General features: G+C 36.6%; 1 protein-coding gene across 4 annotated transcripts in view; it reads left to right on the forward strand.

Annotated features, from left to right (window-relative positions):
• Cep350 (centrosomal protein 350) overlaps nucleotides 1-12,310 on the forward strand; it is a 154,216-nt gene that overhangs the window by 119,080 nt on the left and 22,826 nt on the right. For all 4 annotated transcript variants that reach the window (XM_038348773.2, XM_038348778.2, XM_038348777.2 and 1 more), the window contains exons 30-32: nucleotides 1,837-1,981; nucleotides 5,764-5,924; nucleotides 8,817-8,953. In XM_038348773.2, the coding sequence (XP_038204701.1) occupies nucleotides 1,837-1,981; nucleotides 5,764-5,924; nucleotides 8,817-8,953 (443 nt within the window). The remainder of the gene's footprint in view (nucleotides 1-1,836; nucleotides 1,982-5,763; nucleotides 5,925-8,816; nucleotides 8,954-12,310) is intronic.

Here is a 12,310-nt window from a genome sequence, read left to right on the forward strand (position 1 = left end):
CAGAAGGCTTCTCATTTTTATGCTAATGTTTTTGAAATTATTGTATGGTGATAATAAGCGTATTGTGTAGGTAATTTACTTATACTTGTGTAACTGAACTGCATTTGAACACAGTTTTATTAATTTCTAAGTTCTATAAATGTGTTAGTTTCCACCTTTTAACCACAAAATTAATTGAATACTAAAAAATTAGGTATTTTTCTTTCTGAAGAAAATGTGTAAAGGAAATTAAAACAAGTGATGTACTAAGGAGATTTTTATACTAAAAAGTAGCGTTTCTACGTATCAGGTACAGGTAGTATGCTAAGTACCTGACATGAATGACTCAGTTAATCCGCACAACAGCCTTAGAAAGTAGGTGACACTGTAAATCCCCGTTCTGAAGATCAGCAGGTTAAAACTATTGTGAGGGTCTGGAGAGATGACTCAGTGGTTGAGGGTGCTTACAGAAGACTCGAGCTTAGTTCCCAGCACCCCCGTGGTAACTCACAACCTTCTAAAACTCCAGTTTTAGGAGATTTGATGTCCTCTGCCTTCACAGGCACAAGACACACCGTGATGCATTTACATACACAGTGGAACACTCATATACAGAAAATCAAATAGCCAAATCTAAAGGCAATATTTTCTCATAAAGACTTGTCCAAAGTCTAGGGATAGAAGTGGTGGTGACAAGACTCGGGTCAGCTGTCTCCACTCCCCTTGATGGCAGGGCAGGAACTTTGCCTTTATTGGAAAGTAAAATTGCCTATGCTTTGTGAATAGTCTCACACCATTTTGTTCTATCCTCCCATAAAAATAGTACATGTTTAGTAATTTTTAATTAAGTGAATAAGGAGGGTAAATATCACTAACATCTTAGACATTTGTAATTTACTATAATTGCTTAAAGCATGTTATTTCATAACTTGTTTTCTGTTGTTAAGAAAAATTAGGTTCCCACCCTACCCCCCCCCCCAACCCAAACAAAACAAAACATGAAAGTAAAACTAGCCAGGTGTGGTTGTTCATGACTGTATTCCAGCACTCAGATGCAAGGCAGGGTGATTGCCACAAGTTAGGCCAGAATGGGTTACATAGTGATTTCTAGGCCACCTGAGCTTCAGAGTGAGAACCTGGCTTAAATTATGAAAATATAATGAAACCCAGTATTATTAAGCTTATCAAAAATTGAGTTAAAGTTGTAGCATTAATTCTAATTAGTCTTAATAAATTAAACCTAGAGTCAGATATCGGGGTGAAAGCTGAAGGATCAGAGAAGCAGTGTGGCCAGACACTAGAGAGACCTTTTACCTCTACCACTGCTAAAAGACAGGGCGATCCTGTCCTCAGACTGCCTCCTCCGACTGCACTGAGCTCCAGTTTCCTCCCACCTAATGTTCCTCTCTGTCCAGCCATATCACTCCTGTCTCCACCTTCCTAGTGCTGGGATTTGTTTGTTTGTTGAGACAGGGTTTTGCTGTAGCTATATGAGCCTGTCCTGAAACTAGCTCTTATAGACTAGGCTGGCCTCGAACTCACAGAGATCTACCTGCCTCTGCCTCCCGAGTGCTAGAATTAAAGACGTGCACTACCATGCCCGTCTAAAATAAATAATTTTTTGAAAGAAAGGAATTGAGTTGAAGAAAAAGAAAAGGTCTTCAGTAGGATTAATAAGCTTTTTTTAACCTTTTGTGAAATTATATAAAGTTGTGTTAAAATTTAATATATTCAATCTATTATGTATATTACTAAATTTCATGTTCATTTGATATGAAAATGTTATAGAATGTATTTTAAATATAAGTTCACGGTTATATGACAGAATAATTCCTGTTTGGTTTTCTGTTTGAACAGTCTCCTCCCAAAAGTTGTTTATCTGTGTCAAAGCAAGAGTCTAGCAAAGGAAGTCATAGGACCGAAGGACACTGTCACCCTTCTGTCAAGTCTCATCAGCCCTGTTACAGTTGGTCAGATGAGTCACTGTCTGTGACACAGTCAGGTAAGGGTGCAGTGAGTTTCTTTTTTGCGTTTTCCTTTAAGAAACTTTATCTATCCATGTGCTAGTACTGTTATCCTTGGCTGCATTTCTATAGGCTTTTTCTTGCTCAGGGATTATAATTGATAATTATATCCTTAATTCCACTAACTTTATTCTCGTGTCAATAAACATTTATTTCATCAAAATTTCTTTCCTTTTTTCTGTGTCCAACACCGCCTTTGTGTTTTCAGGGTGCCGTACTTGTGCAGCATAGCTGGTAGCTGGGCTTGGCCCACCAGGCCGGGATGGAACTGGGGAACAGGTTGTAACACCAGGGCCTCATGGGCACTGTTCATTTCATGTGGAGGGTATTTATTGATTTTTTCAATGAGTTATTGATAAACCATGAAGATAGAAAGTTGTGGGAAAGGATGGCACAAATCTCAAAGGAGCAATGTAGAGAAGAAATAACCTGAGATGGCAGTAGGGACCTTCTGTTTTCCTATGCCTTTTCCTGTTCATGTCTCTGTTGGATACTATTTTGAAAGACTGAAGAGCTTCTACCCTGCAAGGCTTCAGTAGTTTGTTGGCCATAGGAAATATATAAAGAGGAAATGATGCTGTGTGTATGAGGAAAATTAATGCAATATTGAGTATTGCCATATTAATTATATTGATAAACATATATTGCCATTTGAGGTCATTCGAGTAGATGTTTCTTTTTTAGTAGAAATGGTTTAGTTGTTGTGAGTGAAGGTGGGCTGAGGAAGTAGCTTAGTCAGGGACGTACTTGTTGCAGGTGTGAAGACCTCAGTTCAGTTCCTAGAGCCCAGGTATAAAGGCAGTGGGCGTGGTGGTGAGTGGCGGTGCTGCTGGTGCTGGGAGATGGAAATTCGCAGATCCTTGGCCTCCACAAACACATGCAGTGTTACCCACACACACACGTTTAAAGGGTAGATGATGTACCATACTTCAGCTGTTTTCTTGATGATGGTTATCTAGATTTTCTTAAATTTTTCACAATTGTAAATAATGTTTTAAGAAATATATACAATATTTTTGAAATCTGATAGATCAGTAGTAATAGAATTATCAGGTCAAACAGTTGAAATTATCTTTTATGTTATTTTTGCACAGCAATTAATATTTGTATAAGTTTGTTTTTACATGTTCTAATGCAGACAGTACCAGTGTACACTGGTAGAGTACAGTCAATAGACATAAACTTGGTATGCACTTAGAAACATGGGCTTCTGCTTTGGATCTGCTACTTACTGATAATGTGCTTCAAGTGTGTTTTCCATCCTAGATTGTCTTTTCCACTGGAAGCAACAAAATGATGTCCTAACCATCTTTGCATGAGTTATTTGTTAAAGATCAGTGATATTTATGAGACAGTTTTATTGTTAGCACTTAAGAAAAAGTAATTTTAGAAAAAAAGCTGAGATTTCTGAATTATAGATGAGATACAGTTCTTCATGAAGAAATTACACAGTATTTGAAGATGTGGTCCATTTTAATATGGTGGGGTTAAGTAATGCCAGTGAGTAAAGGGAAATCCTGTTACCAACCAAGTCAATACAGTCAGCCTCTGAGGAGTCAGAAACCTCGGCAAACTGCTCTGCTCACACTTTACTTATCTTGACAAATTCAAGTTGCCTGCCTCTTCTCATCTCCTTCTCTTCTCAAAAAAATGTTTATGGCAGAGCGTTTCATAAAAATAATCTTCACCTACAGAGTTGCTTGGTTTCAAAAAAAAATCTCTAGAAAGATTATCTTGTTGGTAAGGACTGTGTGTTGTGGTAGATGAAGGCACCTCTGTAGTGTACCCCATACCCATCAGCCTCTGATTGCCACGCATTTGTTTGCCTTTAGTTTTTTTCAATAGTTGAAAATACAAATAGTTTTCAAGTTTTTTCATCTAAAAACTCCCAAGTTTTTTTATCAGTTGTTATTAATTCTTCACAACCATAGACTATAAAAATAATTTTATTATAGCATCAGAACTGACATTCATTTTTAAAAATACATTGATGTAAAATCATCTGGAGAGCAAAGTTTAAGTGTGGTCTCCTACACTTCACAAGGCAACATCTCAGGTTTCAAGGGCATGTAGGTTTTGGTTTTTTAGACAGGAAGGATGTCCTGTAGCTCAGGCTGGCCTCCTAGTTCCACTTCCTGAGATTGGGGCTTATGGGCATGTGCCATCATTCTTGGTTTAGACGCATGTAACTCCTCAGATTAGAGGATTAGAGGTTTATATTTGATTTGAGAAAGATGGTGTTTTTTAACCGAGACTGTAGGGCTCCACACTAGAACCATTAATTAAAGGAGTATAAACCTAGCCCCAAGCACTTAGAGTTTCCAACCTAAAACCAGTTCATTTCTTTCAAAATTAAGAAAAAGCATCTGAAGAAGGTGCTTATCAGTACTACTTACCACTGTTTCCTTTTTAGTACAGTGTTAAGCCAGTAAAGAAATCACAGGAACTTAGCTTTTCTTTGTAGCCCAGATATTTGGATCACACCATTTTAAAGAGACAATGATCTTTTGCATTTTATTCTTAGGTAACTTAATCTGAAGTACCTGATAGAAGCCTAGTCTCAGGTGGAACAGTGTGCATCTTAATCTTGAGCTTTCTGTCTGATAGTGTTGTTTTTGCAAGGTTATTTTGTGTGTAGAGATGCAGTCAGTGTGTGATTCAAGAGATGTGAGAAGGATAGTCAGTCACTGTGTGATTTCTGAGTGCAGTGAAGTAAGCGCTACCTTCAAATGGTGCCTGTTTGTTGTCATCCCTACGTAGGACACGTTATGATGAGTGCTTTCTTATGGTGTCGCCATGACTGCATCTCTCATGTGTGATGTAAACTACTGGGGAGAAAAAAATGTAACTAGCTTCCTTTTGGTAATTTTAAAAGCTTTCCAAGAAAAATTAAAATAGGGTATATTTTTCTCTTTTTTTACGTGATAACAAAACTTAGCTAATGAGTCACAATTTGAAAATAAAAAAAAATTAGTTTTATCCTAATTTGGCTTTAAAAATATGACAGCATGCATTAATATCTAAGGATAATTGTATGGATGTTTTGCTACCAGAAGTAATTTTTTACAGAAGGTTCAAATTTCACTAACATACAAATTTAAACTTCAACTATGTATCTTGCTAAGATAAGGTTTTTCAGCATCTATTTATAGTTTCAAATCCTGAGCTGCTGAGTTTACTGGGTTAAGAATGCTTTCTTCACAAGGCTGACAACCTGAGTTCAATCCCAGGAACCCACCACAATGGAAGGAGAGAACCAACTCCCAAAAGTTGTTCCCTGGCTTCCATATATGTACCCAAACTCATGCACACAAATTATATACACATTTTTCACAAGAATAAAATAAATTAAAAATAAAATGGTAATATTAGAAATTAGAATATAATGAGGAAAACGAAAGAAAAAAGACTATGGAAAACTACGCTCACATTTTATTAATAACATTTTTCAGAAGCTCAACTTTTTAAATTTTAAATATTGACTTTATCTTTTTTCAAAGAATAATTATGATTTATTTAACTTTATTTTATGTGAATTGGTGTGAAGATGTCAGATCCCCTGGAACTAGATTTTCAGACAGTTGTAAGCTGCTGTGTGGTTGCTGGGAATTGAACCCGGGTCCTCTGGAAGAATAGTCAGAGTTCTTAACCGCTGAGCCATCTCTCCAGCCCCTAAATATTGACTTTAAGTATTACAACTTTTCTTTATTAGTTACTGATTTCTTTGTTTAGATTAATGAAAATATGTCATATCTTTCAGAAACTACATCTGACCAGAGTGACATTGAAGGTAGGATCAGAGCTCTGAAGGATGAGCTACGGAAAAGAAGATCAGTTGTGGAGCAGCTGAAGAAGGAGCAGAGAAAAAGACAAAAGGAAAGGCTAAAAGCCCAGGAAGCCAGTTTGATCAGACAGCTGGAGGTGAGATGGGGCCTGGGCCAGCTGCCAAGGCTAGTTCAAGCTCAAGTGTCTGCAGTGCTCTTAGTAAAGTGGTGGATGGGATTTTTCAGTAGTCATGTACTGTAATAGTTTATCATCTTTAAAAATGAATCCAACGATATCCAAAATATTAAGCTAAATATTAAAATATTGAATACTAAAGTACACTTCTGATTAAGATTATAGTTGTGATAAAGATTATTCATATTCTCTTAAAAATATTAAGATGAAAAGGATAAACAGATCTAGGTATTAAAATTGTTGTCATCTTTTTTTCTTGCAAATAGGCCACACAATTATTAAAATCCTTGAGCTAATTTAGGACAGTTCCTAAATAACAGCTGTGAGTTGCATTTCCTCCCAAGCTCTAGCGCCCTTCCATATTCTACCTGATACTAGACATACGCTTCTGCTGATGTCTTCCTCCTGTTTCTTCTGCAGTCCCAGTTCCCTTTGGTTTCCTTCTATTCCTGTTGCTATAGTCTAGGGGTCTAGCTAGGAATTTTAAGCCCTCTTACCTGTATTATCTGTATAGTCTCTTAGTTATTACTTCCTCTGGTGATTTTCCACAAATCTCAGTCTCTCTGTGTCCCTCTCCTCTTCTCTTTACCTCTGTCTCTCTCGCTTTCAAGTTGGTTTGTTCCTTCCTTCCCCCAACCTCTCCCTTGCTGCGCAGGCCTAGTTGTTCTGAATCATAGTACTTATCATGGCATCCATCTGAACCTCCTATAAATCACAAGAGAATGCTCTCAGGCTCCTGCCAGAGAGCACTGTCCAGATCTGGACACGTTCACACTTTCAGAACAGTTGAAACTGTTTGGCCTTTAAGTTAACCAAATGGGAGAAAGTGCATTGTTGTGTTGAGCCACCAATTTTCCTTCCTTTTAATTTTTACCTATTGATCTTTGTTGTTTAACACAATTCTTCCTGTATTTAGATGACTATTTTTGTATGTGGGGAACTCAGGTAATTGAATGTATTTTTATTTAATCCTCATAGTGATGAGGTGTTACCACTGTTTCACAGATAAGAAAACTGAGTTTAAATAAGATTAAGGACCTATCCAGGGACACACAACCCATAAATGATAAGAGCAGGATTTTATTTCTAATTCTGAATTTTATATCTTTCCATGAAAATAGGCCTGTTAATAAATGTGGAATAAACATTTGCACAGGTACATCACTTGGAGATAGCCGACATCAGAACTTACATGGTGTTTCAAAGTTAGAAAAGTGGTTATAATAAATGACCAGGTCCGGGCTAGCCAGACATTCCTATAGTTAGCTTTAGGAGACTGAAGTAGAAATGGGAGTTCAGATTTAACCTGAACCACAGCAGCAGAGACACAGTGGCCGTGCTGGGTATTCGTATTGGAAAGCAGTGGGAAAACAAGTTCAAAAAATGAAAGTGACATTCAGGAAATTAGAGGTTAAACTAAGGAGTCTGAGTTTTATCTGATTGGTCATACAACTCTGAGCCATTAAAGTAACACTGGAAATAAATTAAGAATAAACAGTGTTGCTAAAAATGTGCGATAATATGATTCTTTTACTCGGAACATGAAGCAGGAGGATCTCAGATTTGAGTGCAGCCTGTGCTACATACCAAAATTCTGTCTCAAAAGAACTTTTAAAGTTTAAAAGATTTGCATTGTTAGAAAGTCTCTAGAAAAGTGCTATGTGAGCCATCCCACTCAACATTTCGCTAAATGGCTAAACAAAAAATTAGTTATGTATTTAGGTTTTGAAATTATGCCCTAGAGAAATATATATGTCAACGTATATGGAAAAAGACCTAGTGGACTTTATTGGCCACCTATTTAATAAGTGAACTAAACTTAGATCAGTAATGCTTTCAGATCTGAGTAACTATCCCTTCTATGTAGACTTAGCTAGATGGGCCATCTGGCTATGTATGTTAGTTAGTGATTGATATCAGAATTTATCAAGCATTGATAATTCAAGTGAAGATAATATGGATAAGAGTTTTAAAAGTAGGGGTTTTAGTCCAGATGTTAAGAATCTGTAGCAATTAAAAAAGATTCATAAATCTTTCTTTTATTCTATAAGCATTTATTAACAATCTAGTTTAGGCCAGACCTAAGTACATCCTGGACAAAAAGTGCTTAACTTTGTTTTCAGCTATTACATCAAATACAGTTGTACAAGTGAGTATAGCCTTCCAAATGAAGGAAAGACGTGATAGATAGAGAGCCCCTTTTGGATGCCATACTAATGATAGTTACAAAGCAGCGAAGTTCTGGTAACAATTGAAGATGGGTATTTTAATAACCAGATGACCGTCTTAGTAATTCTGACCATCTGACTGATTACACTCAATTTCCCCCAAGTACTGTCTTTTAAGAAGTTTACTGCCATTGAAACTCAGGAAAAAAAAAAAAAAAAACAAACCCACAAGGTAGGGTGTGGTAGCTCATGCTTTTAGTCCCAGCACTAGAAGACAGGGACTCTAGACGGAGCTCTATGAGTTCAAGAGCAGTCTGCTCTACATAGAGAATTCCAAGTCAGCTTAGTGAGACCCTACCTCAGCCTACCCCTCTGCAAAAAACAAACAACAACAAAAAAACCCACAAAATAATAGAAAATAACAAGTAACAAGTTTAAGTTTAAGGTTAATGTGTCTGGGTTTGTATTGCCATTTCATAAATACTTAGCTTTGTATTGAAATTTATTATTTCTTTCTCCTTTTTTTGCAGTGCTGAAGATGTTGTAGGGAGCAGGGAGGGAAATCTTTATGTTCTGTCTTTTTACTGGTTTAATGTTTAAATTATGCTATTTAAAATTTTTAAATGCCCTAATGATTTAAAATAAACATTCTGTGTAATAACTCCTCTAACTCTTCCAAACTTAGACTTATGATGAATTCATTAAGAAAACTGAAGGTGAGCTTAGCCAAGATTTGGACACATCACCAACATCCAAACTTCAAATTAAATGTCTCTCCTCTGTTTCTGAAAAACCCAAAATCAAGCCCCATCCACTACACAGGTAGGAACTTAACTTACATGTATTCTGCTTTATTGAAGAAGCAATAAGGATTTTAGTAGAAGTTATCTTTTAAGTGACAGTAAGTTATACAAGTAAAAATACTGTTGTTTTTTTACAGACCTAAAGCATTGCATATGAGAAGTACAAGTTAAATGCATTAAGGTACAAATAGGAAATGTGTGTTTTTAACCTGCAGCCTGGTGGGTGCGGTGCACACCATATCTCAGCATTGTTGGCAGTAGCAGTAGAATTAGTTGTACATCTTTGGAAAAACAGGCAATGTTTCGAAGGCAAAAGTATCTCTAACCTTTAACTCCATAACCTTATGCCTAAAAAATAAGCTTGATAGAATATGTAATACCAAAAGCTCTATTTGCATGAATATATTTATTATAGTATCCTTTGTGTTTATTGTAATATCCATTTATAGTTATAAGACACTGGAAATAATCTTTAATTCAAAAAATGAGTGAAATATCTCAGTAAAGTATGGTTCCATTCAGGTAATAGAATATTATACAACCAGTAAAAATATAGAAGATATAGGTAGCAATGGTAGAGTATATGCTATACTAGATTTAAAAGTCAAGTCATAACATTTAAATGGTTTGGTCAGTGAGTGCATCTGAGAAACAAGGATACGTGAAAGAGAAGAGCATCCATGAATGATGAAGAGAGGGAAAAAAGGACAGGTGGGCATATCATAAAAGGTAAATATGATAGGGTATTGCTGGAGTTAGGAGAGACTGAAAAAATTAAATAAAACCCACATTGTGCTAGCTTTGTACTGGGGAAGTGCGTAGAGGTTAGAGGACTGCTCTGTTGAATTGCCTCTTGTTCTTCACTTATTTTTAATAGTTCATATTTTACTGTGAGATGATAGGGGCCTTTAAAGTTGCTTTAAAAGTATCTTGAGGGCTGAAATGGCATAATGGTAGAGCACTTGCCTACCATGCACAAGACTTTTATCCCCATTGGTATAAGAAAACAGGGACAAGCCAAAATGCTTCCCTAAGTATAGTGTTGCCTGCCTGCCATCCCAACACCCAGGAGGTTAAGGATCATGAGTTTTAGACTAACCTAGACTATGTAGTGAACTCTAGGTTTCCCTGGTATACACAATGCAACTCTGTATTATCCAGCCCCACACCTAGAGGGCTAGAGAGATGACTCAGCACTTAGGAGTACTGGCTGCTCTTCTAGGGGACCCTGTTCAATTCCAGCATTCAAATGGCCCAACAGAGGTCTCTACACCCAGTACCAGGGGATCTAATGCCCTTTTGTGGCCTTTTCAGGAATTGCATGCACATGGTGACTAGGTATACTTGCAAGCAAAATACACATTACATATTTTTTTTAAAGAAAGGAAAGGGAAAAAAGAGAAGGAAGAAAGAAAACTAGGGCTGTAGAAATGATTCTGTAATTAAGAACACACAGTGCTCCTGCAGAGACCCAAGTTCAGTTTCCAGTACCCACTTTGGGTGGCTCACAACATCTATGACTTCCGCTCCAGGAAGTCCAATACCTCTGTCTTCTTTGGACACCTACATTCATGTAAACATACCTACACAAACACACACACACAGACACATAATTTAAAATAAATTTGTAATTTTTTTAAAAAAGAAAGGGATGTGAGATGGCTTAGCTAGTAAAGTATTTGCCATGCAAATCTAATAACTTCAGTTTGTTCCCTGGAGCCCCACATAAAGGTAGAAGGAGAAGATCAATTCAACAGAGCAGTCCTCTGACCTCCACACACTTCCCCAGTACTCATACTAGCACATCCAAGATAATAGTAATAATAGATAAATAAAATTTTAAAGGAAAGTATTGAGGCTGGAGAAATGACTCTGTAGTTTAGAATACTTGGCTGCTCTTGCAGAGGACTAAGGTTTGATTCCCACCACCCACCAGGCACATGGTATACAGACATATATCCAGGCAAAGCATTCATATGCATAAGTAAATAAATCTAAAAAATTAAAAAAGAAAAGGAAAATTTTGAGATTTTGTTAGTTATATGGGTAGCACAAACTCATGACAGTTAGCTAGATACCTGGCTCTAGTATAAGCTAGCTGTTTAGCTTTGTGTAAGTTATCTAGCCTCTCTGTTTGAGTTGTTTGGACTATAAGTACCTATTAAGCAGGTTTTACTACTATTAGTGTGCTTGTTATAAGTTAAAAGAATTGGGCCTCCAACACAGCAAGTATCATGTATTCACTAATCACTGATCATTTTTATTATCAGACTTTCCAGGGAAGCAGCTTTTCAAAAAGCAGTCACAATCATATTATGTACAGCTATCACCAAATAGTGTATGTCAGCTATTTTACAATTTTATTATACAATTTTTAAATACAAATTTTACAAAATTTATTTTCTTAGTTTTTTTTTTGAGTTATTGTCTCCTATGTATTTTTCCATTATTTTCTAAATGTAAGTTTTAGTCTGAGCTCTAAATCAGTGATTATCAACCTGTGGGTCTCGACCCCCAGAGCGGTCACATAGCAGATGTTTACATTATGATTCATAACAATAGCAAAATTACAGTTATAAAGTAGCAACAAAATAATTTTGTTTGGGGTCATCACAACATATGGAACTGTATCAAAGGGTCGCAGCACTAGGAAGATTCCTAGAGTATGTACCTGACATGCATGAAGTCCTGGGTTTGGTCCCTAGCACCACACAGACTGGGCATGGGTGACACATACCTGCAATCTCAGCACTCAAGAAGCAAAGTCAGGAAGATCAGAAGTTCAAGATCACCCTCCTCTACATAGCAAGCTGGGGGAGGGGGCTGGGCTACAACTAAGTAAATTATGAAGTACTCGTTGAATGATTTTCTTCGTCAAGCTATGAGAGTTAGGTAGGGCAATGTCAGCAGTAGAACACCAGTGTTTCTAGCTTTGTGTGGCCCTGCATTCAGTCTCCAACATCAGAAAATTTATTTTTTACAGTGATTATTTAGTATTTACAAATATGTCCCTAATTCCAATATTGAGGAAAGGTTATAGATAAGCTTAGATGCCAAAGAAAAGCAGTGTGAGCCAACCTCAAATAAGCAGGAATAAGAATAGAAAAAATAGAAAATACAGTTTAGGAATTTCTAAGAAGTGGTATTATATAATTAAAGTGCTAGATGTGAAACAGGAAACCTAGGGCTCCTAGATTTCTCTTAGTTAACTGGGCCAGGCTTTCCTTACCCTAACAGCAAAGAGGGTTTTGTGAGAAAGTTAATATTTGTGCTTTAAATGTTCATTTTGAGATGTAATTCATACAAATTGGGTTATAAAGTGTCAAGGAGAGAGATACTGAAATTGTCATACATGCATAGATATAAAGGGTAAATA

Source organism: Arvicola amphibius, chromosome 12 (genome assembly GCF_903992535.2).
Source record: "Arvicola amphibius chromosome 12, mArvAmp1.2, whole genome shotgun sequence".
NCBI classification, from domain to species: Eukaryota; Metazoa; Chordata; class Mammalia; order Rodentia; family Cricetidae; genus Arvicola; species Arvicola amphibius.